The 24433-nt window shown below is 42.3% G+C and overlaps 1 protein-coding gene across 1 annotated transcript in view; it reads left to right on the top strand.

Annotated features, from left to right (window-relative positions):
• The first annotated feature begins 355 nt into the window (after positions 1-355).
• The window catches only part of VAPB (VAMP associated protein B and C), a 37426-nt gene continuing 13348 nt past the window's right edge, over positions 356-24433 (top strand). Inside the window, exons 1-3 of the mRNA XM_053992605.1 lie at positions 356-512; positions 16043-16195; positions 23546-23649. Of these exons, the coding sequence (XP_053848580.1) occupies positions 455-512; positions 16043-16195; positions 23546-23649 (315 nt within the window). The 5' untranslated portion in view covers positions 356-454. The remainder of the gene's footprint in view (positions 513-16042; positions 16196-23545; positions 23650-24433) is intronic.

Genomic DNA, 24433 nt, shown 5'->3' with positions numbered 1-24433 from the left:
CCTCCGGCCACAGGAGCGCCCGAGGAGCGGCGGCGCGGAGCCTCCCCCCCCCCGCGGCCCCTCACGGCGGGGCCGGGCTCACGTCAGCCGCCGCCGCAGCCTCTCCGCGGGCCCCTCCGTGCTGCATCATCCCGCCTCCCGCCCGCCCTGCCCGGCAGCGTGTGCGCCGCCAGCCGCCGCCCGACCGCCGGCCGCGCCTGTCCCCGCTCCGGGACCGCCGGGACAGTGCGAACAACCGCCCCGGCGAGGGTGAAACAGCACCAGAGCGACGAGCGAACGAGCAGCCGGGAGAGGGTGAAACCAGCACCCGGGCGAGGAGTGAACCCGCCAGCGGGCGCGCCCCCCGCTCGCCTTCCCTCCTCCCTCCCTTCCTCCCTCCCTCCCCTCTTCCTTCCCCTCCCTCCCCGTCCCTTCCTCTCTCCGCCTGGTGCCGCCACCGCCGAGGAGGAGGAACATGGCGAAAGCGGAGCAGGTCCTCAGCCTCGAACCGCAGCACGAGCTCAAATTCAAAGGTACGAGGCGGCCGCCGCCATCCCTCACCGCCGCTCCCCGCGCCGGGCGGGCGGCGCGGCCGCGCTCGGGGCCCGCTCCCCGGCAGCCATTTTCCGGGGGCCGGGCACCGCCGGCAGCTAAAATGTCCTTCAGCGCCGCGCCCGCCGCCCCGCCGGGGCCCCCCGCCCGCCGCGGAGCCGCCCCCAGCCCGCGGGGGTCCCCCCGCGCCGCCCTCAGCGCTGCCGCAGCCGCGGCGCGGGTGGGGGCGGCCCGCGGGGGGGGGTCCCGGCCGCCGCCTTCCCCGGCCGGCAGCGAGAGCACCGGGCTGTGCCCGGCTGACCTTCCCGGGGGCGGCGGCCGGGGAGAGGGGGGGACCCCGCGGGACAGCGGCGGGAGCTGGGGTGCGTTCCCCAGGCCCCGCCGGGGGTGTGTGCGCGGCCCCGGCCGAAAGATCTGGTGCTGTAATGTAGGGCAGCGATGTCCGTGAGGTTCGACTGGGAACCCAGGTGCCACGAACCCTAGGAACGGATAAAGGGTTTAATCAAAAGACAAAATGAGGAAATTGCTAGCAGTGGAGCTGTTTAAGCGTTCTGCGTGGCTCTTCGGTATAAAATCTAGACGGAGGAAGGATGTTGGGAATAAGATAACGAATAAGGGTTTCTTCTGTAGTGTGTCCCAGGCACTGTGGGGTTGCAATCATTTCTCTGGCCAAAAACGCGAGGCCTCTGGTCAGGTAGCTGGGCAGCACTTCTGGCTTTTCCTGCTTATTATTATGATTTAGCAAGCTCTTTGGCTAAATAAGTCACGATTAGTCTGCCTGTGCAAAAATCCATCCTTTAAATAAAAGTCTTGAATGGGTTTGGGCTTCCACTGGCACTGAAATTCCTACCTTGCAGCCTGACAGCACAGCTGTAATACAATATTCTGGGATTACAAATAAGCAATCAGCAAGTTTATTTATGCGACCAGAGTCAGAGGTGTTTTATAGCTTCGCTTGATTATCTGGCAAATAAGCTTTTTAACAAAAAAAATAGGGATTTGTTTAGTGGCCTCTGGCAAAAATAATACTTCTTTAAAAAAAGCTTTCATGTACATTTTTAAATATAGAGGAGGTCTTTACCAGTTTTTATTAGTAAATATATTGGAACTATTAATACAAAGTGAGTTTTATCAAACATCCTGTTAATACACTGGGAGGAATGAATATATCTTTGTTGTAAGCTGAAGTTGTTATGGCAGCAGTATCAAACATGCTTAAGAAGGAAACTATTGTTGTTTCGATGTTCTTTGTGTTAAGTACGATTAGATTAAAATCACCTCTTGTTCTGGATAAAATTGCTTTCGGCAAACAAGCAAATCCAAGCTCAGGTGGGCAAAAAGTGGGGCCTTAATTGGCGCTGACTTGCTAATGAGATGTAATTGTGATTCAGGGCTTGTTTTTCTTTCTTTTCTTCATCACAGGTAGATATAAACCTTGCCAGACTCTGTTTTTTCTTGAAGTAACGATAATTTGTCAGGCTGTCTTTCTTTCAGATGATGTTCTGGGCTAAATAACCAGTAGCCATTGAAGTTAAATCAACTAACCATAGCTTTTGGTTGCCAGATCTTTAGCCAGCACCACATACTCCTTATAACATAAAATGCTACTTGACTAACTGCAGCTATTAAATGGCTTAGTTTCAAAGCACACTTAAATATTAATGTTCAGACAGACTTAATGCTGCGGGCAGCATTCATATGCTTTGGCAATACCTCTGCCTTACAGTCCTTTCTAGCAAGCAGTGCTGACCGCTGTCCTTCATTCAGGAAACTCCAGGTTGAAGTATTCATGAAGTAAATTCTCCTCTAAGCATTTCTTGCCCTACTGATCTTGTGATGACATACTGCCTGGTGATAGGGCTGAAATGATATTGTTACCTTTGTAAATTGTTGCATTTATTTCCAGAGTGTTCCTTGGCCCATATAAGTAGATCCAGGCTGGCAGAGGTCATGGAGCTGCTGACTGGTACAGGCATCCTCATGATGTGTGCTGAAAGACGTGGTGCTCAATGTAGGAAACTGAGATTGGGCTGTAAACCAAATACCTGAAATGGTAAAGGGCTGAATCCAAATGCAGACAGGTAGAAAAAGCAGAAAGTTGTTCTCTCTGAGGCTGTTGAAAGGCTCTGTGTAGCTCTTCAGTATAAAATTTAGAGGGAGGTAGGATGTCAGGAATAGTACTGTGAATGAGGATGTCTTCTATAATGTGTTCCATTCACTTTGGGGTTTGCAACCATGGCCTGCACTTTTAGTCTGTAAGGGTTGAAGATCATTTTAAAGAAGCTTTTGTAGCCCCTTGGTTTTGCAGTGAATCTCATAAATTCATTTGGTGCTCTGTTTCAAAATACTTGTGCTTGTGTCTCGTTTGAAAAAAAAAATCAAAGGAGTTTTTCATGCTGGAATTTTTTTTCACAGCATGTGAACATGAGCAGGGGTTGTCTTTCCTCCCGCCTCGCATCTCCTACAGCAGAGCACACATGCTCCAAAATAGCATCAGCGTGTGCTGTGCTGAAATGCAGCTGTGAGCTGTGGGAGGCAGGACACCATTAGGTGGCTGAAGGCGCCCACTTCTTGCCCTGGTCTCTGATACCATGTGAAATAGGAGCTTCGCTGGCTTGCCAGTGACTTTCTCCACTTCTTGGTCATTGTAGGCTTGCAAAAAAATTACCCAGCTAAAGGTAATGCTCAGTGTTTACTGGTAACAAATGGTGAAAAAGAACGTTGTTGGTGGTATACGTGACATTTACATTTATGTTTCCCTTTCTTCTTTTTTTCAATCTAAGATATGACATTCATCTGCCGAGAATTTGTTACAACATTTGGGACGCTGACTTTAAGAATTGCTAGGTTTAAACCTGAACAAGGATGTGGAATTGTGCTGCAGGATTCCTCCTGCACCTCATAGGATGGCTGCCCACCGAGGCTGATCTGTCTTTTCACCATATGTGCCCACCAGGACTAGAGATCAGCTGTTTCATGTTAGCAAGTAAAATTTTGTTAAAATATAGCATATTTTAGGACTCCCCTGGGTTTGTAGTGTTTGAGATGCTGCTGCATGTTAGCAGACATGGGGTGCTGGGGCAGCGTTGCTCAGGAGGGGTGGCACAAACGGGAGGTGGCGGAGGCTGAGGGACATTTTGGTAGCGTTTCTGGAGGTTTGCTCCAGGTTAGGCTGGACTTATGACTCAGCACTCTGTCCGTGCTCCCCAAGTGGCTCCCGGCAGTACTGCCAAGCAGGGATTAGTGCCTTGCTAAACTCTGCAAGTCGTGCCAGTTGGAAATGCAGGTTCCTGTCCCCAGTATGTGATCCTGTACCTATGCAATGTGTCACTGTGTAGCTTTGCTTTCTGCTAAGGGCACAACAGTGAACCAGAACAGCCGATCCTCTCCACTGCTAACAGAGCGGGTTCATCCCTGACCTGGGGCTGTCACCTGTCACTGGCTCAGGTGCACGCCCTGGCTACCTCAGAGCTGCAGCCCAAAGGTGTGGCCTTGGTCTGTATCAGTGTACTCAGTCCAGCAGTGCATCTGCAGCATTGAAATGTTCATATTTAGTGTTTAGCCCCAGTCCTGTGCAGTTTGTGTGACCTGCGTTTCCGTGGCTGGGTGGCTGCCACTCCCCACTGAGACGCTCGGAGCTCCTCCAGGTCAGCCTCAGTAGCTCCAGCCAGATCTGCTCGTTGCAGGGGGGTGTGCAAAGTCTGACAGGAATATCCCATTCCTACCAGATACCAGGCTAAGGCTCTTCAGTCCAACAGGCCAGTAACATTTGGGATGTGAGATAAGTGTTTGCTGAAGCTGCAGTTGCCAAGTCTCAGAAGAGACTTATGTGTCTGTCGCTGTCCTGATCCACCGGAATGGTGGAATCACTCCTGCACTGAAGGTATTGGGAGGAATTTGACTTCGTGCTCATTCTCTTCTGTACTGGATAAATAGGAATTTCTAGTCACAGGCCAAGTTTAAGAATGTAAAATAGTGACATTATTGTGAGTAGTTGCCTGTTTAGGATAATTAATATGCATCTTTGAAGCTGAACGTTTATGTGCTCTTTTCTTTAAACTCTTAGAGGCCCTCCTGGTATTCACAGCAGAATGGCAGCCAGTACTAGGATTTCTTTACTCTTTGAAGGCTGCTGTGCCAATGGCTGTCTGCTTTCCTGCTGAAAAATGTACCAGCCCTTGCTTCCCTTTGTCTGGCCTGATTCCAAGTCAAGTCATTGTTACCGCATTAAATACGGGTAAACCTTTGCATCTCTCTACATATTTGAATTTAATTATCAAATCATAGTCTTAAAAAGAGGACATAGTATTTAAATAACAGGCAGGCTTCCTAAATCTGCACAAATTTATCCTAAAATATATCCCAATTATCAAACAAAATCAGTCTTTTTCTGGTGCAGTTCATGTTGCACTCACTTTTGCAGCTTAGCTAAAATCAATAACATATTCTATTAAATGTTTGTTTAGTTGCACAGACCTGCTGCATCTCACTGAATTACTCTGATTTCACGTGCTCCATTGGTTTTATAATTAATTCATCACTGCATAGTCTCTTCACTTTAGAAGAGAGGTGTTAGGAGGGAAAAAACTGGAGGTAAGGGAGGGTAGTGATGAATTGTGAATTTCTTACAACACATCTCTTTCTTGAAAGGTGGAATAAGTTGAAGATTGCTTCTTTTGAGCTTCCTTAATCTCCTCATGTCCTGTACACTGGAGACACAGCACTCAACAGCTCCACTGGGAAAGGAGAAAGGAATTGAACATGTGGGACTAACAGAAATTTGAAACTTTGAATAGGATGGTTGGAGCACCAAAGAACAATTGACAATGTGTGAAGCAGTCAAGGAGGTTTAACTGCATTTTCTGTTAAATTAAATTAATGTATTTAGGTCTCCCAAGACTATTTCCAAAAATACCACAATCTCCTTGAAAGCTTTGGTCAATGTGATTTAAGGGTTAAGGTCTTCTGAATAATTTTTTACTGCACAGATTTTAAGAATTCCAGTTGAAGTTATGAGCATTAATAGGATCAAAGTATTACTATTTCAGGGAAAGACCTAATGCAGTGATAAAATTTGTTACTTGGCCATTGCTTCTCTTAGTTTCGTGGGATTTTGTGTTTTAAATGTGATCAACTCCTTGCCTTTGCTGTACAGAATGAGCCACATACATTCACAACTTCCTGTTCCTTGGGAATCCTGTGTTTGTCCATGGATTTTCAGCTCACTTTGAGCTATGGAACTATTGTAATGATATGTAGAAAAGTTTTTCAAGTTTGTTATTTAAAGCTCATCAGGATGGCAGCCTGCCAGTCTGATTTGGTTGCTGTGATGTGACCTCTATTCATCACTTCAGAAGATATATCTGATAACAGATTATATTGAAAATACAGATGGAAGGGGTTGCTCTCTCAAGTCCTGGGAGCATGGCTATCATGGCAAAATGAAGACACAGTTAATGTGTCAGAGTGGATGCAGGTTCACACTGGTACTTAGCAGTAAATTGTATTTACCAGCTGCTGCCCTGCATGCCATGTGCAGTGTCCTGACACCCGTGAAAGGAATATGGAGTAGAAATTTATACAGGAGTTCTTGATAGTGCCTCCTCATTGGAAAATAAATGATTACCTATTTTTCCTCACAGCACAAGATTCATAAATTGAAAACTTACCAGTAATCATATAATGCCTTATTTCTTTTAAAATAGGTTAGCTGCCATTAAATACAAGAGTGAATTCTGTTTAATTGCTCTCTAACACACAATTAGGATTGTAAAACTTCAAGTACAAACCTTTAAATAGATTGTTAGATCTGTTTTGAAACTCAACTGGAAAAAAGGCATCATCACCATAGCAAATGATCCAACTTCATGAGCTCAGGTCAGCTTACATCTATGAACAAATACCCAATTTTAAAAGCAGCTTAATTTGTTCTATGCAGCCAGCTCTGGAAGATATTGATTCAATCAAATGAGTTTTGGATCAAATGAGCAACTTCTACATATGTTATAATGCAATTTTTGTAGGAAACTGGGCAAGGGAGGGTTTGTCTTGTTTCTGAGTGCCCCTGAGCACAGCTTTCTGCCCAGCTGAGGCAGTGCAGGAATCAAATGACCCTTGCTAATTCTGCCCACATCTTGCAGTCACACTCATTTTCTACTATCTTGTTACCATATTGGTCTTATGTTTGCTGCCTGCTGGGAACAGCTAATAACTACTGAATGCATTTCATAGTTGGTACAATAACAGTCTCTTTACTTTCTCTGTCAGTGTGGCTGCTTGGCTTTGAGAGCCTTATTGATGGTGTTTGCAGCAGTTCTGTTTGTGGTGACAGCTGTTGTTTCAGACTTAAATTTCATCTTCGTATTTGTAAGAAACGTGATCTTTAACATGATCATCTTGCTGCTGCAATTGTTGTTTTGTTGGGTTTTTACTTCTGCAAGTAAATCTTCACTGATTAGGTCAGGAGCTCTTCCCAGTTAGAGCCCCCTCCTCTCTGGATGGGGGACTGGCACTGGTGTGACAGTCCCTACCACAACACTGAAGGTCCTTTGTCTTCCTGTGTGATGACCAGGGGCAGAAAGGAAGCTTATTTTACATACATATGTGAATATTTAACTACCAGTTTGTGCAAGCTAGGGGTTCAATTCATGCGAAGTCTCTTCCTCTGGCATTTGACCCAGTATTTTTTCAATATATAAACCCTTTCAGTGCTTTGTAGACCAAGATGTCTGTAGAACCATATAAGATACTTTCTGAGATGCCTGGGATCTTGTTGAGTTTAAAATTTGGCCTGCTAGGCAACCTTTTGTAAAGAGGGATTTGTGCTGTGGGTCTGGAGCAGCTGTCCCAGTCCTTGCTGTCACTGGCAATGTGTGCAAAGCAAATCACCATTGCCCTGTGTAGGCAAGCAGGGGTGCACAGGGAGAAAAGTGATTGTGTGTTCACACCAGCAGCACCACCCAGACTGAGGGCTGCTCTGTTCCTTCTCTCTTAGAGCTGTTCTGAAAATTGCTCAATTCAGCTGGAATTCTCCTGGCCTCCAACACATTTGTACAGATTGGGTACTGCTGCTGCCTGCAGTACTTACCCCACGTTATTATAAATACTTCATGAAAATAATCTCTTTACTAAACTACTTTAGTGTCTAGTTCTCTGAGCTGTAAACGAAGTCCCTCATACCATGGTGCATGGATTAAAGATTTTATCATTCTAAATTTAATCCTGTTTTCTTGGTTGGTTTCCACGAGGGGTGGAAAAATAGAGAAGGAGGAGGTTTGCCTGGTGATCCAGTTATTTAGGATGCAGATTATAAAATCATGTAGGTGTGGGGATCACTATGGAGCCAAATCTTATGTTTTTGCAAGTGATTTAAAAGACAAATTAGTTGTGCTTGTAGAAGGCATGTCAAATGACTATGTAATTCTTTTAAGAAAAAAAAAGCATTTTCTTGTTTTTCCCAAGACTGCTACTTTTTTCATCACACCAGTTAGCTTCATCCTTGTTGGTGCTTCTGATGTTTCTCCCAGCAGTTCACCCTCTCCCTTGTGCAGCTTCATGTTTGTTGTCTGTTGATATTTGCAGTTAGTTCTTCTTGTGATGTGTGAATTAACGATATATTTTGTGTTTTCTCAAAACGTTTGCATTTCCTCTGGATTTTGATTTCTCTTCTTCTGGCCTTTCTATATTTTTACCAGACTAGGAGCAAAGATCTAAGGGCAGTAATATTTTTTTTCCTTCATTTTTGTAGAGGTGGTTTTACACTGTGCTTAGTGATGTCATACAGTGGTGCAGATGACCACAGAACCCTGGAATTGTTTAGGTTGGAAAAGACAGAAGTTTAGGCTTGAAGAACACAACTTGACATTTGTTTCTTGTTCTATGCCACACTTCTAAACTGTCAGATTTTTTGATTAAGTTTTTTTGCTGCTGCTGGCTAAATTTCTGATTTTGTTTTGTTGGGTCTTTTTTTCCCTTTGGTCCTGAAAGCACAGTTAATAGGCTGGTTTTCAAGTGGCTCCCCTGAAATATATCTTGCTAAACTCAGGATTCCTTCCTTTTTGGTAGCCATAAATAGTATCCCACTGCCTATTTTGTGTGACCTGGGCTTTTTTTAACTTATTAGAAAAGCAGCTATTCTTTGTGCATCCCCAGAATATCTAATTGTGTTTGTTTCTTCTGGTATTTTCGACTTATGCACAGTTTGCACTTAAAATATTTGCTCATTTGCTATTTAAGTCGCACATCAAATTTCTCTATTTGAGGAGTATATGTGAGCGTAAAATTAGAGTAGTTAAGTTGCTCCTTCCCTAACATTTTAATGTGCATTTGAAATGGAGATTAGTGATGAAATTAGACCAGGAAAAAAATCACTTTAGAAAAAAAAGTGTAGCTTGGATTGATGATTAAAATCAGGGTGGTTCTTCCAGGGAAACATTTTACATTGACTTCAGTCTTCAGCAGCGTTTTTGTCAGGGAGGTTTGCACATCAAGGCTTCATTGCTCTGTTGCTGCATCCTCACTTCTCCTGGGAGTCTGGGCTTTGTTTTTGTCCTTTCCATAGCCCATGGATGGTGCTCCAGGCTGTGTACAAAAAGGAGATGTCTCACTCTAAGTGAATCTGGCTACAACGTAGTTATTGAAAGAGATGCAGCTGCAGCTGCTGTCCCACTGTTTCCTGAGCTGTTTTCATACCTGGACAGAGTTGGTTCATGTGATATTTGTGTGCAGAATGAGCAAGGTAATACAATCTGTTTGGCACTTGGTTCTGAAAGGATCTGAAAGCGCAGCTGAAACAGAGATGCACCTCTGAAAGCTCTCCAGGGCTGCTCTCAGTCTCTTGTTTATGCAAGGGTGTGCAGAAATCTGGTTTAACTTCATGATGCAGAGAAGATATTTCATGTTGTGTGATTTTGTTGCTGAAGTTTGCTGTAGGTAATGTTTGGGTGTAAAAAAACTCTGAAGAGATCAATTGGGAAAAAACAAATGACACTGGAACCAAAATTATATGAAGGACATATTCTTCTATTTCTCTTGGCAAGCTTATGTGTGGCCTCTCAGTTCTTACAGCTGTGAAGTCAGACTGTTAATGATCCTCTGAGGGATAAAAGGTGACAAAAATTACATACTGAAAATAGTCTTCAGTCTCATATTTGTTTGGGGGTTTGGGCTTTTTTCCCAATTAAGCATGAGGCATGCTCTGAGAAAAATAGTTTATGCTAGAATAGGCCAGGGAAGGACACTGATTAATCCATCTAAATGGAGTAACTTATTGCCAACCTTGCTCCAACTTTGGCATCTGAATCATGTAATTTTGTTGGGTTTCTGCACCCTTTTTTTTTCCTCTCAGGTCACTTTATTGATTGCATACTTCTTAAAAAAATTACTCCACTGCATCAGCTATTGCATAGGGAGTGATGTGGCTGTTGCTTCTATTTGTGTGATATTTTTTCATCCAGGCATCCACTGTTTGACACAGCAGAAGTGGAAGAGACCACTCCCCTCCTGTCACTTTGTTTCAAGAGCTCTTTTGGGTGAGGAGGTGGGTGCTGGGAGTAAAGATATTAATTCCACAGGGCTGGGGGTTTGTAGCTAATTCCTTTTAAAATCTGAGCTGAGGTCAAAAGGTTGGCATGTGGTTTACACAAGGATTTTTAAAAAAAATAATTACCAAATTTGGGGGATTTGGGTTGTCTCAGTGAATTACTTGTGAAATCAGATATTTATGCAACACGAGCTCTTCTTGCTTCTGATTTTTTTGGCTTCTTTGATTTCAAAAGTTGCGGATGCTCACTTAATTATGAAAGTCTCCAGAGCCAGATGATGATGATGATTAAACCTTGGCACACGGTACTTTTTAAAACACTAATCTTCACAAGATTCTGTGCAATTAGGTAAGTATTCTCCTTACTTGACGGAGAGGGAAACTCTAAGGGTCCAAACCTGCTTCTGTTTTGGAGTTGCTGTCAACTCTTAAGGCTCTTAGTAGCAGAAGATCAAGCCCTTAAGTGATTTGTCTAAAGACAAGTAAGGTGGTGGGAGAGTTTGATTGGATCTTAGGTGTTCTTGCTTCTCAGGCACCTGGCTGATAGCTCAAGATGTCTTGCTTGACATTTCAGCTCTTTTCATTTTAGTGTTTATCTTCAAAGGTCATCAGCTTTATATATGACTTGAAAAGAAGCGTGCAATAAGTCAAGGTCTTCACCTGTTATTGAGCCCTCTTACACATCACTACTGGTTTTATTCTGCCTGTCTCTCTAATGCTGATAGACATCCACAAAAATAAAATGGGAGAGCCCATAGAAATAAGATGAAATCACCTGGTGTTGTCAGAGGCAGTGAAGGAACTGAGAAGCCACTCGGATGTGAGGATGAGAAAAGTTGCAGGTAGAAAGATTGAACTGATCAGATGGAGAGATGGGTATGGGGGCTGTTTGATGGTGCTGACACCTCTCTCTAGAGCAGGGTAAGGGGCATCCCCAGTTTGAGGGGCTGGCAGAGCTGGGGGAGGCACTTAATGCCATGGGAGAGGGGCCAGTGTAGGGTGTGGGATGGAGAAGGGATCAGTATCACGTTCAGCCCCCATCCTTTCCCCTCACACAGGGCCATTGTGGCTCTTCCACTGGATTAATTACTGCTCCATGTGGATATCTACCAGACACATGTAGGATTTGGTCTCTTGAGAATAGTCACAAAACAATTTAGGTTTCCCCTCTATTGCTTTCCACCATCTCCCTTATTAAAGATTCTTCAGTTACCTTTCTATGGCTGATTAATGTGTCAGGTGATTAATGACTTTCATCTGACACATCAGTGGGATTAAACCATGGTGAAATACATCCTTCCCCTCCTTTTATTGCATTCCACTGCTTTCCACAAAGGAAGTACAAGAGAGGTTATCTCACGAGAAGCTCTGCCTGTATTTCTGGCTGTTTCCAATTACCCTGCTGTTGGATACATGTCTGTGGTGAGCTAGAGTTGCAAAAGTTGTTTAGGGGAAGATGCTGAAAGTGCATCTAAAACACTCTGGGAATAACATGGGGAACTTGATAGGAATTTATTCTTAGTCTTGTGGATCAATGGTTGCCAGTTGTATCAAGTATTCCTGCAGTGCTTTTCTTTGAAAAGTTGACTACATTTTTTAGGAATGCCTAGCTTTTATCAGATGAGAATTTGCATTAAATTTAAGTACAGAAAAAAAATGATGAATGTGCCTTAATTACTTTCAGCAGCTATGCCAACACTACAAGTGTGACCGCAGCACATATGCCCAGGTGTGCTTTAACCTGCAACTGTGAGACCTTAAATTGGCAGAATGCTGTGCAGGAAGATGCAGTTTCCCTGATGCCAGTTCTGAGTGCTGCTCGTTCTGGCTGAAACTGATTCTCCTTTTCCTCTTCCCCACTGCCTCCTCCCTCTCTCTGGTAAGTGGATTAATTTCCAGCCCCAGCAGCTCCCTGGCTCTGCTCTTGGCCCATGCAGAGGAACTCAGTGCAACTTGCACAGGCAGCTGGTGGAGATGAGAGGCCAGACCACCTCCCCTTTCAGCAGTGAGATGGACTCATGCAGGAATTAAGCAACCCTGTGGCCCACCTGATGTGTGTAGTTAATTGTAAAGATGTAGTGATAATTGCAGGTATAGACTGTCCCTGCTGGGTTTGAACGTTCCTGCCCAAGCCTGTGCCATCAAAGCTTTCCCTCTGCTGGCACTTATGCTAAATTCCTTCATGTGCCACGCAGCATGAGGACTGATTATTTGCCATGCCAAAGCATGGAATTTTGGTTAAGGTGAGGATGGTTATAATAAGGTGTAGTACAAATGATGTTGCTGTGTAACGTGGTTTCTTTGAGGAGTGAGTGGCAAGGAACTCACAGTGAGTACTGTGCTCATCAAAAAGTTATCAGCCTGGATTTGCTGAAACAATTATGGGCAATTTCTATTGCAGTGAGGGTTATTTAAAATTTAAATAGAGTTGACATCATGTTCTTTTGACCTAATTCCCAGACTTTTTTATCATTACTAAAATGGTGTGGGATATTACAATGCCATACGCTGCAGAATGGCTCTCTAAGGAAAGGTTGATACAGCACTGGTGTTTGAATAGGAAATGGACTGTGGAAAATTCTGAGGTAACATTGTGATCTTCAAACGTGAAGGGTTGGATTTGTGGGTGAAAAGCCACAGTTCAGAAATAACCCTGCTGAAAAGTAGTCCTATGAAAAACCAGGATAGCTCTTATTATTTGTTGTTTTATGAGTATAGGAGGTGATGTTTTTTTCCTTTCAGTAATACTGCTAGTTTGTGTATCACTAGATGCCCACTTTGTATTAACATGAGTTAACTTTATTTTGGCAAGAGAAAGTCATCAAGCCCTTGTGGAGTATTTCAGACTTTCAGCACCAAATTCAATTTACTACATTCTTCCATGCTCCCATGACAGCCCCATGTCAGATGATGCATGTACAGACCCTGTTTCACATAACTTTGTCCTTGGGATGACACCAGTGGCATTCTTCTCATGATCTTTTTTAAAAAAACACGTGAGAAAAACAGTTGGGATGATTTTAAAGAGCAAATTGTCATTTGGATGGAAAGCACCCTGCTTTATGAGTTCCACTTATCTAGAATTATTATTATGAGCAATCAGAAAAACATTCAAAACAAAATAACGTGATTAAGTAAGGCTTGTGGGTTTTAAGAGTCAGTCTTCACTTGCTGCTTTCACCCAAGGACCATCCAGATGCACCAGTCTGGCTTAACTGTGTTCTCAGCCTACCTTGGGAGTACAAGCATTGTCCAGGTGTTGCATAAACTTGTATAAATAGTCCATCCACTTGTAATGAGGACAAAGTTACCAGAAAGATTGTAGAACGTTTTCTCTTACTGTATTTGGGTACGATTCCCAAAGTCCCAATGCCTTGCAGTGGAAAATGAAGCTCCAGGGTTGATGTATATCTCACACGACTGTTAATACCCACACCAGCTTTATCTGCAGTACTCAAATTCAGATGCTGGAAAGCAAAGGTCTATCTCCAGTGCAGAATTAGCTTGTGTTTCTCCTGGGATAAGTTCTCCCACATACACCAACCTCCCCAAAAACCTGTAATCTTGGCTGTAGTAATCCAACAACAGGCGACCAAGATTTCATTTCAGCCTGAGCTGGCAGTCCATGGGCCTTGCTCTTAAAAGGCAGGCCAGCCAAGTGATAATATTTCACTGCCATGCCCCAGTTACCCCTGAGTAATACCCTGTGGTCTGTGTATTTTTTTACTTCAGGAGACCTTAATTGGCATGTTAATCCTGCATTTGTCTGCTGTATTTTGCTTTGCTGCAGAGTTTGAACAGCGGTGCCATGAGTGTGCTTGCCCACAGGTTTGCTGGAAGCAGATGTCAACCTTCTAGTACAGTTGTGGTAGCTGTAAAACCTGTAATTTGGGGGGAATGTAGCTAAAGAAACTGTTTAGGGTTTAGTGGACAGAAGAGAAGAGGAAACACCAAGCGGAGAAGAAGAAATGAGTTCCGTCTGCTGAAAGATTTTGCTGCCAAATATTTTGGTATGATCTATGTTAGCAATAAGTAACTCCATTTGGAAATTATTTTCCACACAGAATTGTTGTTGTATTACTATTTCAAACAGCAGCTCTGTGCTGGGGCACACAAATCCCGCACACATTCATGGATCAACCAAGTAAAAACATGGTATTTCCCCCAGGAAATCTATCCCAGCATGCAGACCAGTAAAGCACTACTGAGGATGTAGCTGCAGATGAAGGGCTTTGTGCAGCCAGCCCTCCCCCTGTGCTGGAACAGCTCAAGCTGTAATTTTTTAGTAAAGACACATCTTTATTGCATAGGCATCCTATAATTTCTTCTGAAATGTCAGATTTCTCTCAGTTAGGGCTGTTTTAAAGATCTGCTACTGTCTTTACCCACATAAATGTTTGCTGGATTTTTCTGATGGTTTGACTTGTTTAACTTCTTCAACAACTCGTGGCTGCTTCTGGCCAGTTATTTTCCGTTAGATTAAAGTCTCTCCCTGCATGCAGAATACAGAGAAAACTTTACAGCTGTGTTTCATTCTCTTTCACATCTCAGTGTTTCACCAGGCACAGATCTAGAGAAACCTTTGCCATGGGATCCGAAAATTTTATTGCTTCAGATTTTTTTTAGCTCCCATTGCATTGCAAAGCTGGTTTGCTCAGGGTGCAGACAGAAGTGGTGCTGCCTTGTTGTCTGGTTGGGGTTATTATGTGTGTGATTGTTTTGAGGCTTTTCCCCTTCTAATTACTTTAAACAAATTGGATCAAGGATAGAGGTTGCAGGACTGCAGTACTGTTACAGCTGGATTAAATATTGTCTTAGGAGACAAATTTGCGTTGAATAAGAAACAGACTTAAATTATATCAAGGCATCCATGCTGGGAGAAGAGGGTGGTGGAATGCTGCCTGCCAGTATTTTTATTGTCATCATCATTCACCCTTTTTCAATTTAAGGTTGCCATTTCTGCAAGGAAAAATTTGATGCTTTTTTTTTTGACTAATTTGCTTTTACTCCTGAGGACAAATGAAGGTATTTTATTCAGGCATCAAATTAATCACTTCTGTAGAGAAGACAGTTGATCAAAGTGTGGTTATATTTCTTTTAATTTTACTTCTTTACCATCTGTGAAGCACTGTAGTTGTGTGCTACCTGTCTGATTTATCAGTGTCTTGTAGGAAATCAGCCTTTCTTCTGCCTGAGGGATTTGGGAATTTCAATTAGGTAGTGAGCCTGAGGGAAAAGGATTTGCCTGCACTTGGTTTTGCAGAACTTGACAATGGTTTGATTTTGGCTTTGCTAATATGGAAATCTTTGCCAGTGCTCTCAGTGTCTAAAAATTTTCCTATTTCCACATGGTTATTTCCTGGGTGAGGTAGGCTACTTTATTTCTTCTGGTTTATAATTTCTAGTTGCCAAGACAGTTTATAAAAAAAGTAAAAAAACTTGGTAGGCAAAAGGAGGTGCACCCTGCATTCTTGTCTTGCTGTTTTTGATACGGCATTCCTGAATACCTGGTGGAATCCTAGTTCTGTGGAGATCCAGCTTCATGTGCAGATGGATCTGTGGTAGTCCTTGGTTCCCATTCCTTGCCTGGTTAACAAACCGTGCTCTACTCAGTACTTACATCTACAGCATGGGTATATGTGCTATCTCTGCTAGCCTGGGTTTCTGTGAATAGAATGGAGCAACTGTGGCACAGCAGGGAATTTGGCATCCTTTGAATGCCATGTTGTGGTGTTGGCACAGTGTGTGAATGATTTCCCCCTTTTGTTTTGCTGTTAAAGATGAGCTCTTGGGCTGGGGCCTGGCTGCAGCCTCAGCTTTGCGTGCACGATTATCTCTACATGCTGCAGATGGAAATTGAACATCTAATTACTTTATAAGATTTGTGAACAGAGATTTAGAGCCTGCTTAGCCTCTGCTTGAAAAGTGCTTTCTGTGTGATTTCAAGTCTGCTTTTGCTCTCCTCCTCAGGTCCTTTCACAGATGTGGTCACTACAAACCTGAAGCTCGGCAACCCCACGGACAGAAATGTGTGCTTCAAAGTTAAGACCACAGCACCACGTAGATACTGTGTAAGGCCCAACAGTGGAATTATCGATGCAGGAACATCAATTAATGTTTCTGGTAAGCCATTCAAGTGGTTCTTTGCTGATTGAAAATAGCTTCTTAAAATCAGTTATTTCTTGGAATGCCTTGCAGCCTGGAAGTATTTTGGTGAATCCAAGAGGTTGTGTTCTCATGGAGAAGCAGCCATTTCATGTGTCCTTACTTCCCTTTCTCTTGATCTAGCAGTAATAGGTTTGCTCTTACATCTTGTTCTGGAGAGGAAAAAGGCGGAAATACATAAATGATTGATACGGTTCATTAACGGCCTCAGCCAGTGTATCCAAACCACTCCTGCAGCAGCCCTGCCCTCCCTGTGGGATTATTTTTGTACAGTTAGTTTTTTGCCAGCTTAATTTCCTGAACCAGCTCACCACGGGGTCAAACAAGTGCTTGGATGAGCACACTGAGGGAAGAATAAAACTGGGTGGACTGTAGCCACTGGTTTAGACCGGTGTGGGCTGATGCCAAACTGCCTTTGATTTAACCAACAATGAAAACATTTACTTTCAAACCATGCTTGTTTTGTGTGCCTTGAAGATCAGTATCCTTTGGTGTTAAAAATGTCAAATGACTAAATCTTTGCTGTTGCATAGGAAAAATTAATGATTTTCTCTAATGAGTCAGTAGCTCTTGACTTGCCTAAGTTTGGTAACGGAAAAGCAAAGGAGTGGCTTACTTTGAAAGCATAAAGAGCTGAGTATTCTCACAAACAATATCTGTATATTATTAACTTGCTGATAATGTATTCTCTCAATTACTTCTCTGATCCATGTTCTTAATAAAGAATTCCATCAAAGCATGTAGTTGTGGCATATTGGTGAATGAGGTCAGACTTCAGTTAAGAAAATTATTCCTCTAAACATGCAGATTCAGATTTACTTTGCTATTCCTAAAAAAAATTAATATTGGCATGATAAGAAATATTATTGATAGGTTATGCAGTTTGCTCCTACCAACCTCTTTTATCCTGGGATAAAATTTTGGGAAGTTAAAACCACTGCTTTTTACTTGAAAAAAAATTAACATGTAAAAATTAAAGAGTTCAATTTCTTACTTAATAAAATGTAAAATATTTAAACACCTCACCCTTGGAGAGAGCTAGCTTCAACAAAATAAAAATTGATCCCAAAACCACTTTGCGCTGTAAAATTAAGCAACTCTAATCCTCTCAGTCTTCTTATACATGCCCATATTTGGACACTCATTGATCTGTTGTCTTTGGGATTTCTGTGGTGTCAAATTGAGTGTGCAAAGGGCTGCAGGATTGTGCCTCCCTCGCAGTTAATCCCAGGGGAATGTCAGTGAGGAGGTAACCAAGGAGTGGTGGGAGCTCCAGGTGAGGCAGGCAAAGCACTTCTGCTTCAGGAGAGGGCCAGCACGTACCCAGTGAGCTCTGAAATGACTAATATGTAAATGAAAAAGCTCTCTGGAGAGAAATGGAGATTTAAAAAGTCGGAACAATTCCCAAGTAAAGCTGTCTGTCATCTATACTAGCTGCAGGCAAGCATATCAAATGCACTGAAATCAATGAAATGATAATGAAAATTAGCATGGTTTCTAGCTACAAATTATCTTCGTGCTATAAAGATGTGGATGCTTTTCATCTTGCAGATGAACTTTGAAAATTAAAAGCCTACTTCCTTTGCAAGCTCTTACCAGGCTTTTTAAAATCTTGTCTTGATCTTAGTGTTGAGTTTTGCTCACAAGTGCCCCTTAGCTCCACCCTGAGCAAATAGAGTGCAGGCAAGTGTTGTAGGAACCATCTCTTGTTATGCTGCCAGCACCTTGCTTTTCCAGCCTGACCCTTCCCAGTGACACACCAGGTAGAGTGTGGATGTGGTCCAGGGCTAAAGTATCCCCTTATGAGACTGCTGTGCTAGCCCTGAGCTGTGCTTTGCTCTTGCTTACACAGCTTTAAGAATTTCCCTTTTCTGATAACCTTGTTCATAGTGACATATGATTTGAAAAATTTTTGGTAAATGGCTGTGGTATATTTAATCACAAGTTCACATGTGTGTTCTAATATTTCCATGCTGATATTAACAGTAGTAATAAATAGCAATCTTCAATTGCCAATCCTTACATTAATATTATATTTAAAAATGCAAGTAGCACACTTCCATTGTTCCTTAAGTAACATATTAAACTCCTTCAAAGCATGCATGGGACCTAATCTTGGACTTGAGGATGGCGGTGTCTGTGGTTTTGGTCAGCAAATGGGATCCTTTGGATGGGAGAGATCAAAAGAGGGGACTGTTACTAACTTGCAAAATAGAATTGTTTTCAGATTCACAGAAAGGGAGGAAGATGTGTTTAAGCTTTGCTTTGGAGTAGTATTGCTTGAGAACTAAAGACTGATTTTGGAGTTAATGAAGTGAAAAATAAATAGAATTTGTTTCTTTGCCTCTAAATCAGTTACCTTTTCAGTCATTTAATTCAAGTCTTGCACAGGGCATAAAAATAGGACTTGAATAAATAGGACTTGAATTCCTCCAAATCTAGTGAAAATACTACTGATGAGACATTATTTAAAATATAGTTAATACAGTAACTTCTGGACACTTAAGCTAATTGGGTTGTGTTTACTATATGCAATCTGTTCCCTTCACAGTTGCTGACTGGCTTTACCACAGCCCCTGGTAGCACTGCATTGGTGCTGCACCTTGTCTCCAAAAAATCAGTGCTTCAGCATTTGTTAGTCTCAGGGAATATTATTGCCTGGAGCTGAATTTGGGACAGCCTCTTCCTTCTTGCTCTGTAGTAACCAGATGCCTTTGTTATACTCCTGTGAAACTGTGTCTGTACTATTTTGCTCTAAGTATATGAGAAGATATTTTGCTCTAAGAGGCAGCAGTTGCACTTTATTTCACACTAATACGATGGCTCATTTAAAAACTTCCAAAATGCTAGAAAAATAAAGCTCACTTTAATCTAGTGGAGTCTCAAATGCTGCCTTCTTATGCCATATCACAGCTTTTGCTAAATACCAGCATTTGAGGCCCTGTCAGCATGTGCTGCCTGCTGGGATGTCAGGTTTGGAGCCCGTGTTTTCACCTGTTATATAATGGCATGTAATTTTAACAGCTGAGTTTATGTAACTGTCGGGAAGCGTGTGTGTGCACTGTCATCTGATTCCATTGCACTGGGGCTGCAATACTTGGGAAAGGAGTATTTGCACACATTCCACTGCTGCCAAGCACCTCTGATTTCAGCAAAGATAGCTGATTTTGTGGCTTTGAGACCTAAATAAAAGCCATGAATGGATTACAAAGGAAAAGTGAAGGAATACCAGCAGCTGCTGGTGAGTCTGCAGTAGATGTAATAAGGAGGAGAGAGGAATTGCAGATGGTACCATCTGTGCACGGTGTCCCACTGAAGAGAGCAGTCTGAACGCGCCTCCTAGAAGGGAGGAGGAGCTGACGTTAGCCTTGGGTTGCTGTCGAATATCCGGGGGGGATTTTTAGACTTTTCTGAGCTTTCCTGACTTTGACAAGGCAGGAATGGAGCTGCAGCCCTGTGCTCTGCAGTCACAGCGGGTCTGCCCCGTTCCCTCAGGGGATTGTGTCCCATCCACTGCTGCATTCCCAAACTTTCCTTAGCAGTGTCACTCCTGTGCCCTGTTCCCACAGATCTCCCAAGCAGAAACTACCAAGTTTTGGGTTGTTCTTGCCTGCCTGCTTTAAAATTCTATCTTGATCTTCACAAATTCAACACTTCTTAGTATTATTGAAATATTTACATAAATTTTACGTTTATTTATGTAAACATGAAACAAAAGTGGGATGGTGCAATGGATTCTGCTCATTTCTGTAGATGTGAGTGTCTTTTGCTCACCTTTGCCAGAGCTGACAGAATTCCACAAAGATCTTGAGGCTTGCTTCTGTTTCTGGAATTTTATGAAGAATTCCATGCAGTTCCACTTGGGAAAATGATTGATAAAGGTAGAAAAGAAAAAATAAATTGGCAGTCTGTTGAATGAGTTGCTTAAGAATGAATAGTGATGTAGATGGAAATGTGATAGCAGGGAGCTACTAGTGATGTTTCTTGAGAGTGATTCTTGGTCCTAATCTAGTTTAATGCTTTTACAAGCAATTCTGGAACAAAGAGTACACTAAAAACTCTAATGTTGTAAAGTTGAGAGATTGAAGATACACAGCAGAATTAGGTGCCTTTGAAGGCTACAGTAAGAGAAACAGGATGAGTTTCATTAGAAAAAGTGAAAATCTCATATTTGGGGAATAAAATAGTCTGGCTGCAATTGCATGCTTGTTGAATGAAGGGGCCTGATTGGGGTGAGCAAGATAATAGCCATAATAATAATAATGAGATTATGTGGCTGTGAGTAAGGCAGATGTAGCGTCATACATCTGGATAGGGAAGAGGTGAGAGGGCACAAATGCTGTGGTTCAAGGCACTAGTAAAGTTTCCTGCATGTGTAATTAGAGGAGCTCAAACCTAAACAGGTGCAGAGAATGAATGGGGAGCCTGGCCCAGAGAGAACCCACCAAGTCTGGCTTAAGTTTACCAGTAGGCCAGGAGTTACTGTGATTGATGGCTTGGAGGGCACCAGAAGTAAATGACTCTTCCCCTTCTGTATTTCAGCATTAGGGCAGTGTTGGTCCAGGACCAAGTAAACAGGCCATTAATAAATGTAGATGGAAACTAGAGGAAGGTTGCTGACTATCTGAGCTGGGAGACTTTTCTGTTCCTTCTGCTCTTGGAAAGGACAGCAGAGTTAAAGGTGTTCCCTGCTTCAGATTTCCTCTGTTCTTTGAAAAAGCTGGTTTATTCTAGGAAAACCAGAGGAGTTTAATGCTTCTGTCATTGTAACTAACTTAATTTTAACTAACTTTGCCAGTAAACTTTTCTGTGGAAAAGGAGGAGTGTATTGGGTGGTCAGTGCCTCTCCTTAGCTCTCTACTGAGCATAAAATGCTGGGGATATTGCAGGGGTGTGTGAGAAAACCCACATCCATTGATCTCTCAGTGACTCTGCAGTTTTTGCTTGTGGTAAAACAGTGCTGGTGCTCGAGCTCTGGGGTGAGCAGCTGGGAAGTGGTTGAGATAGATCTCTGCCTGATGGATGCTGCTGACTGTAAACTTGAAGATCACATTAATAATTTTGTTTCTTCAAAATCTGATTACTGATGAAAGCTGAAGCTTCTGACCAGATATGACAACTGATGTTCTAAGGCATTCTGTAGGAACATACTTCTCACATAATTTTTGCATAAGGTTTGTGATTTCCATTCAGAACAAAGGAGCCACATTCCCACTAGCAATTTCTCCAGCAATTAGGGCAGTTTTATGGAACTAATCCTTCACAGATACCCCAATAGTATGTGGATAAGTATTTAAATGGTTTGGTTTCCTCTTGAAAAAAGTAACTATTTTTTGAGCTTCCCATCTGCCTTAGAAGACATTTGCTTAATAATTTGTGTCAATGTGGCTTTCTTGTATTGATCTAAAAATACAAGTGCTAACAATGTCTGTGCTGTCAAGCCCTCTTTGGCTCGTGTGGTTCAGTGAATGGAGCTGGGAGCAGTGATCATTTGGCATTCCAGGATGGATTCAGCACTGTCCCTTGGGAAATGAGGATTTTCAAACGAGCTGATAGTTGCACTCAGCAAAGTGAACTGAAAAAACCCACAATCGTAGAAGTTCCATAAATGCTGAATAGTTCTGGCTATCCAGTTGGATCTTACACACTGGAATTACTTAAGTGTCTGCTACAGAGGAGAAAAAACTATGCTGCTGCTTTTCAGTGATGTGTCAGGCAGTGTTGAAATAGTTGTGCTTTCACACTGCAGTCACTCCTGTTTGCAAAATAGTTTTAAAGGTTGCCAGTTAATTTGCACACATTTTTTTTTAATAGTATCCAACTACTGCAAAGTGAGTTAAAAATGTATAATAATTTTTAAAGCACCTCATCTGAGAGAATTTATTGCCTGCCTTCTCTCTGGGCTTTAAAAGGCATGTGGTTGTTGATGGCCACAGATTGTGTGCACAGTAAAGATGGCACAGCCATAACATACCCTGTTCATTAAGGGAGGCAAATTGGCTTGACTTGCCTTCATTTGCAACAAATGGGATCTTTGGATATTGCTTTTATAAGACAAACCCCTGCAATTAGTGCATATGAATTTGGGCTAATGTTAATAGCACCAGTACTTGAAAATGCTCCTCATTCTTGAACTGCTTCTCTTCTTAGTGATTGAATTGAGGGGCTGAAGTAAGACAGGTCATAAAATGTCAATTTTTAAACCTTACACCATTTTTTTCTGTTAGCAGTATTTGCAAGTTTCATTTTCAATTTGAGGGGGTGGTGGCTTTTTGCAGTGTCTAATAACATGTTTGTCTAAACTGTGTTGCTTATTTCCACATGTTCTGTCTCATGGTGAAGCCAAGCTCGTGTTTTTTAATGCCCCAATAGCTGAATATCCAGGTGTCATTTGCAAGTGTGGGGGTTCCAAGTGACCACTGCAATCAAAGATTATTCCATGTAAATGGAATATCCAACTGTCCCCCTTCAGGTTGCTTTAACCCAAAAGCAAAGACGTGGAAATTCCCAATATTGCTCTAAAACGTTAAATTAAAGCACATACACTCCCTAAACGTGCTGTTCCTTCCTCTCTGCCCCCTTAACAGAGTCATTTTCTGCATAAGTAAATTTTTCAATGCTTTTTATTTTTTTGAATGAAAAGAAATACATTCCTTGCATACCTTTCATAGGCAAAGTTTGCATCACATTTAACAATAAACTTCCAGCTATAAATTGGTAACAAACTTCCAGTAATTTATTTGTGGAAGCAAAATACTTGTACTTGATAAATCAAATGCCATGAGGCTCTTAAACTTTGCAGAGGAAATTTCCATCCTGAGACTTGAACCTCAAGGTTTACAATGTTTGACTTTGTAGCTTTTCTTGGGCACCATCAGCAATATTGTGTGTACAGCTCATCAAAATGCTTCTTATTTCTGCCCCAAGGGTGGAGCAAGACAAAAAGATGCTGTCTTGGAAAATTTTTCCCTCTGTCCCAGAAGATATGTAAATGATCCTATTTCCTATAAATGACTATTGTTATCTTGCCATAGCTGTGTACTGAATTATGTAGAGTGATCAGCGTTTCCAGAATTCTCAGACCAAAGTCTAGACAGACTGAGGAAATCTGTTTCTCTTGCCTCCTTTCAAAATTCTGGTTTAAAGTGAGGTTCCTGATCTCAGCTGCTGCTTTGGTCTTAACAACGGACAACTTGAAACTATTTTCATGTTTGTTTTTCTGAAATGTGGTAACTGTGTCATCAGTGCGTGACTCTGCACCAGAGCAATGTTAATGCAATGTGTTCTGGGTTTTTTTTTTTCTTCCAGTGATGCTACAGCCTTTTGACTATGACCCTAATGAGAAAAGTAAACACAAGTTTATGGTTCAGTCTATGTTTGCTCCAGCTGATACTTCAGATATGGAAGCAGTAGTAAGTATTGAATTTAATTAAAATGGATTTCTTTCTAATTGTAGAATTTTGTAAGTCCTTTGACTGCATTAAGGGGTGTTGTCAAACCACACTGGAATGGTCCTTGAAAGCTTTTCCAGATTTCCATCTCTGCATGGCAAGGAGTCTACTGTTATTTTGAGCCCCAGGAATCTTGCACTGAGAGTTGTTGTCTGTGGTTGCTTCTTTAGGAAGCTGCTGTCAGTAATGGGATGCCAAGCCATGAATCAAGTAGTTGTAGTTTTTTGCAGTATGTCTTTCTTTAGAAAGGCCAGCTTGAACCATATATTCTGAGGATATACAGAATATATTCTAAGTCTGTGGCATAATTTTTATGCATCTACTCTCAGTCTTGAGTCTTCTCTTGAGCAGCTCCTTTTGCAAGATGCACGAGGATGATTTACAAGTATTGTGTTTTTCTTTATTCCTACCTATGTCTGCTGTGGCTTTGTAAATGAAAGGCCCTCACAGATTCTGTTCTGTGGATTACAAATGAGAGCAGTAGAAATATGTAGGTGCTGGAGCAGAGAAGGACAAAAGACATAAAAATAAGATGTCAGGCTACAGTAAGACAGTCTGCAAAGGAGTAAACCACTATGTCAACTGCTGGGGTTCCTTTATCAGCAAGATTTGCCCCCAGAAGAAGGCACTAGGAAGCTCTCTGTAGCCTAGCTTTTGTTAGCTTGAGAGAACATTCAGTGGCTATTGAGGACACAATATAAAAAGGAAAAAGACCATTACTCTAAAAGTGTGTGGCTTGTGTGTG

The sequence above is a fragment of the Vidua macroura genome, chromosome 17 (assembly GCF_024509145.1).
Source record: "Vidua macroura isolate BioBank_ID:100142 chromosome 17, ASM2450914v1, whole genome shotgun sequence".
NCBI classification, from domain to species: Eukaryota; Metazoa; Chordata; class Aves; order Passeriformes; family Viduidae; genus Vidua; species Vidua macroura.
This window is presented reverse-complemented; position numbering and strand designations above follow the sequence as displayed.